General features: G+C 58.2%; 3 protein-coding genes across 3 annotated transcripts; 2 read left to right on the top strand and 1 right to left on the bottom strand.

Annotated features, from left to right (window-relative positions):
- Positions 1-57: 57 nt before the first annotated feature.
- On the top strand, positions 58-483 carry VDAG_00124 (uncharacterized protein; the record flags this gene model as incomplete). Its single annotated transcript, XM_009651501.1, has 2 exons — positions 58-188; positions 252-483. The coding sequence occupies 2 exons, from the start codon at positions 58-60 to the stop codon at positions 481-483; spliced, it is 363 nt and encodes a 120-aa protein (XP_009649796.1).
- A 681-nt stretch (positions 484-1,164) lies between these two features.
- On the top strand, positions 1,165-3,000 carry VDAG_00125 (nuclear polyadenylated RNA-binding protein; the record flags this gene model as incomplete). The annotated part of the gene is made up of 3 exons (XM_009651502.1): positions 1,165-1,315; positions 1,634-1,797; positions 1,861-3,000. The coding sequence occupies 3 exons, from the start codon at positions 1,165-1,167 to the stop codon at positions 2,998-3,000; spliced, it is 1,455 nt and encodes a 484-aa protein (XP_009649797.1).
- Positions 3,001-3,530: 530 nt separating this feature from the next.
- On the bottom strand, positions 3,531-3,963 carry VDAG_00126 (uncharacterized protein; the record flags this gene model as incomplete). The annotated part of the gene is made up of 3 exons (XM_009651503.1): positions 3,531-3,585; positions 3,669-3,907; positions 3,949-3,963. 3 exons carry the CDS (start codon positions 3,961-3,963, stop codon positions 3,531-3,533), a joined length of 309 nt encoding a protein of 102 aa, XP_009649798.1.
- Positions 3,964-4,223: the final 260 nt, after the last annotated feature.

A 4,223-nucleotide genomic window follows, 5' to 3' on the forward strand; every position in this document is an offset into this window, starting at 1 on the left:
AACCCATCAGGATGAGCCGCAGACAAGCAGATCGCTACGACGACGACGACGACGATGATGTCGATTTCAACTTGGGCGGAGCGCGCCCGCGCCGCCCCCGCCTCCACCCGCAAATGGATTCTCGCACACGAGGAGACGTCGTACTCTGGGCGCGGAAGCGCCAAGAACCCCAGTGCGAAGGAAGATGGGTAAGTGCTTTTATTATTCTGTTTGTGTGATGTCACCATGGCTTGCAAGTGGCGTGGGATCAGGGCACTTCGACGTTCGTTGTGCTGTGTTGGTAAACCAGGAGAGCAATCCGGACGGCGTTTCTCGGGGAGTGGCTTGGTCGCTCAACTACGGTTGAGAGTTTCCATCACGATTGAAGATGATGCGCGCCACGGTCCGCTCGGTTGCAATGGAGGCGTCGATGGGGTCAACACAGAAAGAGCATTGGCGTACCACGGCACTGTGGGGCGTTTGGAACAGCACCGCCAAGTCTGAACGGTGCTCAACGAGGGTTCAGAGACGAAATGTCGAAAGAGACATGGGGCAGACCAAACGCCCTAGAAAGAGACAGGAAACGGTCCACAACACAAGGCATGGAAGCTACCTTTTTATCAAAACCAAACCCGCACGCTACCCAACTTGGTCGCAGCGGTGGCAATGGTCGAAGCACGACTCTGCATCTCATAGCCCACTTGCGGATGAGCATGTCCCGTCCAGGGCATTTATTTTCAGCTCTCTGCTTGCTGTAGCAAGATTGGCAGCGGATAGCGCTCGAGGCTAGAACCTAGCAAGACCAGACGGTAGCAAGAGACACCGAAAAGAAATCCCGACAAAGTTGATCTGGCTTTCCACGCTGCACATTTCTCCCCGGTGAGAGTATATGTAGCGGGCCTTCTGGAACCTTTGTCAGCGCCATTTGGGTTTTGGATGGGTCAAGAAGCAAGCAGGCGTCGCCATTTTCTCGACTCCTAATGGCCGGCATTGGTAAAGCAAAAATCGTCAACCTCTTTGCCGCTGCGACGTATACAACCCACGCTATCGGATGGTGATTTAGACAACGGAAAGCTGCATGGCAGGAATACGCTGTACCAAAACCGTGCTGCTCGCGACACGTAAGCTTGGGAAAGGCCCTAGGTCCGACTTCTCAGAGCAGCGACGAGAAACAACAACGCCAAGATGCGACGGGATCTTCAATACGAGCGTGGACAGGGTGGCCTCCCATCAACCTACAGATTGAGAGTGCTCACTAGTATGGCCCGCGAACTAGTCAATGGACCTATGCTCTGCAATAGCTCGGGCTATTGCATTGGCTTGCGGCTTTTGACTGGTGTGCCATGCATTGCAACCCACCCTTGGCTCGCTTCAATCGTGCCAGGTTCTGCCATGACCTTTTCTCTGCCAGGAGTTCCCGCGGCAGACAAGTGCATGCTATTGTCTTGACTGATCTTTTGTCGTTGGGCTGTTGCGTTGACACTTTTGCGCTCTACTCGAGTACATTTACAATTGTTAGAAGTAGCGAGACTAACGAATGGACTGCATAGTAAGATGTTCATTGGTGGACTGAACTGGGAGACGACCGACCGTAAGCTTGAGCCTGCTCACCCACGCGCACGCTGTACCCAAGTTGCTAATCATGTCGCCGCAGAGTCTCTCAGGGACTACTTTGCCCAATTCGGCGAGGTTGTCGAGTGCACCGTGATGCGCGATAGCACCACCGGCCGGTCGCGAGGCTTTGGCTTCCTGACGTTCAAGGATGCCAAGACTGTCAATATCGTCATGGTCAAGGAGCATTTCCTCGACGGCAAGATTGTACGTTTCTGCCACGACAACACGCAAAAGCGGACGTCCACTCACAGCTACTACACTCACTAGATGATCCGAAGCGCGCATCCCCGCGACGACAGAGAAGACGAGCAGATCTTCGTCGGCGGCGTCAGCAAGAGACGACTGATCAGATTCAGATTACTGCTCAGTTTGGCCGCGTTGTCTGATGCCACCCTCATGATGGACAAGGACACGGGCCGGCCAAGGGGCTTCGGCTTTGTCACGTTTGAGAGCGAGGAGGGCGTCGACGCCTGCCTCAAGACGCACCTGGAGATCCACGGAAAGCCGATCGAGGTCAAGAAGGCCCAGCCACGCGGCAACCTCCGCGAGGAGGAGGAAGCTGCTCGTCGCGGAGGTGGAAAGTTCCGCAAGGGCGGAGACGACGGCGGCACCAACGGCCAGGGCGGGATGAACAACCAGATGGGCGGCGCCGGCGGCATGACGCCCCAGGGCATGGCACAGCACTTTCAGCGCATGCAGCAGTACTTCGCCATGATGCAGCAGCAGATGGCCATGCAGCGCGGCATGCCGATGAACCCGGCCATGATGCAGCAGATGATGCAGATGCAACAGATGCAACAGATGCAGAACCAGATGATGGGCGGGCGTGGCGGCGGCGGTCCCAATGGGCAGAACCCTCAAGCCATGATGAATAACATGAACCCGGCCATGATGCAGCAGATGCAGCAGATGCAACAGCAGCAGCAGCAGATGATGGGTGGCGGTGGCGGCGGCGGCAGCGATGGCGGCCAGGGCAGCCCGGCGCCGGAACAGCAAGCTCAAGGCGGCGGCGATGGGTTCAATAACAACAATAACAACAACAACTTCAACAACCCGCAGCAGCAAATGTTCAACCAGCAGCAGCAGCAGGGGCCGAGGGGCGGAGGCCAGAAGGCATACGGAGGCTTCGGCATGGGCGGCGGACCGGGAGGGCCGACGTCGTGGGAGGGCATGTATGACGACGTTCCGCAACCCAATATTCCGCAGGGACCGTCAGGCGGCCGCGGTGGAGGCTTCCACCGGGGCGGACGCGGCGGGTTCCAGCATCAGCAGCAGCCTGTCGATCCCAACCACGCGCCGCCGGCGAATGCGCCGACTGGTCCTAAGAACGCAGGCAGGCCGGGCGCCAACTACCGCGGCGGTGGACGAGGCAACAACCGCGGCTTCCATCCGTACTCGCGTGGCTAGGTGCGATACTGAGTGCGGGCGTGGCCGGGGACCCGATCAGCAGGGACAGGTACGGGGACGGGGGTTTTCAAGCTGCTTAGGGCAGCGGTGTACAACATTGCGAGAGAGGACCACAGGAAACGTTCCCACAACTCGGTGACTGAGCGGTGGAGAGGGCACTCTAAAAGGGAACATGGAAATCTGCCAACACGCAGGTGTGGAGGCAGCAGCTGGTACACCAGGCGCTTGTAATTGAACAGAGAAACCAACAAAACATTTGGCGCCAGACATTCGTGTGCATTCCTCTCTGTCGACTATGAATGAACGGGAAACAGCTTAAGAAAAGAGGAAGAAAATGAGATGTATTCGTCTTGGTGTACTGTTTTACATCTATCGTGTCCGACCCTGCCTGGTCCCCGTCCTGGGGCCTTTTTCTATGCAATCCTCGCCCCCCTTTCCTTTGGTGCAATAAAAAGTACTCTACACAGTAACGTGGTACAAGATACAAAGTTGAACCTCACCTTTCGCACGATCAACACCATGTCCGGCGCCTAGAGATGCCACTCGGGAAGCGCAAAGTTGCTGGTCGTGGGCCAGTTGTCAACCCTACAAGACGTCCTCGTTAGCATGGGCTCTCTCCTGTTTCCCGGCGCCGGCTGCCCCCCCGGCGGGCGCACACCGCTACTCACCTCGTCGTCAGCAGGACCGTCATGCGCCTCCGCCTGTCGGCGGGGTCCTCGTCGGCCGTCAGACGCAGCCAGTCGCCCAGGCGCTGGCGCAGCTCGCCGTCGCCCTTGCCGAGGACGTCGACGCCGCGCTCGGCGCAGGCGATGCGGACCTCCTCGGGCTCGAGGGCGGCGAGGCCGCCGTCGCGGCGCAGCAAGCGGTCGTCGCCGTCGAGAAAGACCATGCGCAGGTTGCCCTTGACCTGTCAGAGGCCGGGCGGGGACGAAGCCGAGCGTGTCCCACATGGGCGCCGACCATGTGCAGGCTGCGCAGTTTGATGAAACCGGACCACAAAGCCACTCTGCCTCTACTGCACCACGGCTGCGAACACGAGGAACCCGAAGATCCGAACTACCATGTACCATTACAATTCCTTGCGAGCCACGGACCGCCGGAGGTAGGAGCCTGATAAGAAAGGACTGCTGTGGGTTCCTACAAATGCTGCTACCGATGCCAACAGCCAGCCCTCTGACCGATGGCACGGTGGCGCATGAAATCTTGGTCCAATATCGACCATC

Source organism: Verticillium dahliae, genomic scaffold (genome assembly GCF_000150675.1).
Source record: "Verticillium dahliae VdLs.17 supercont1.1 genomic scaffold, whole genome shotgun sequence".
NCBI lineage: Eukaryota > Fungi > Ascomycota > Sordariomycetes > Glomerellales > Plectosphaerellaceae > Verticillium > Verticillium dahliae.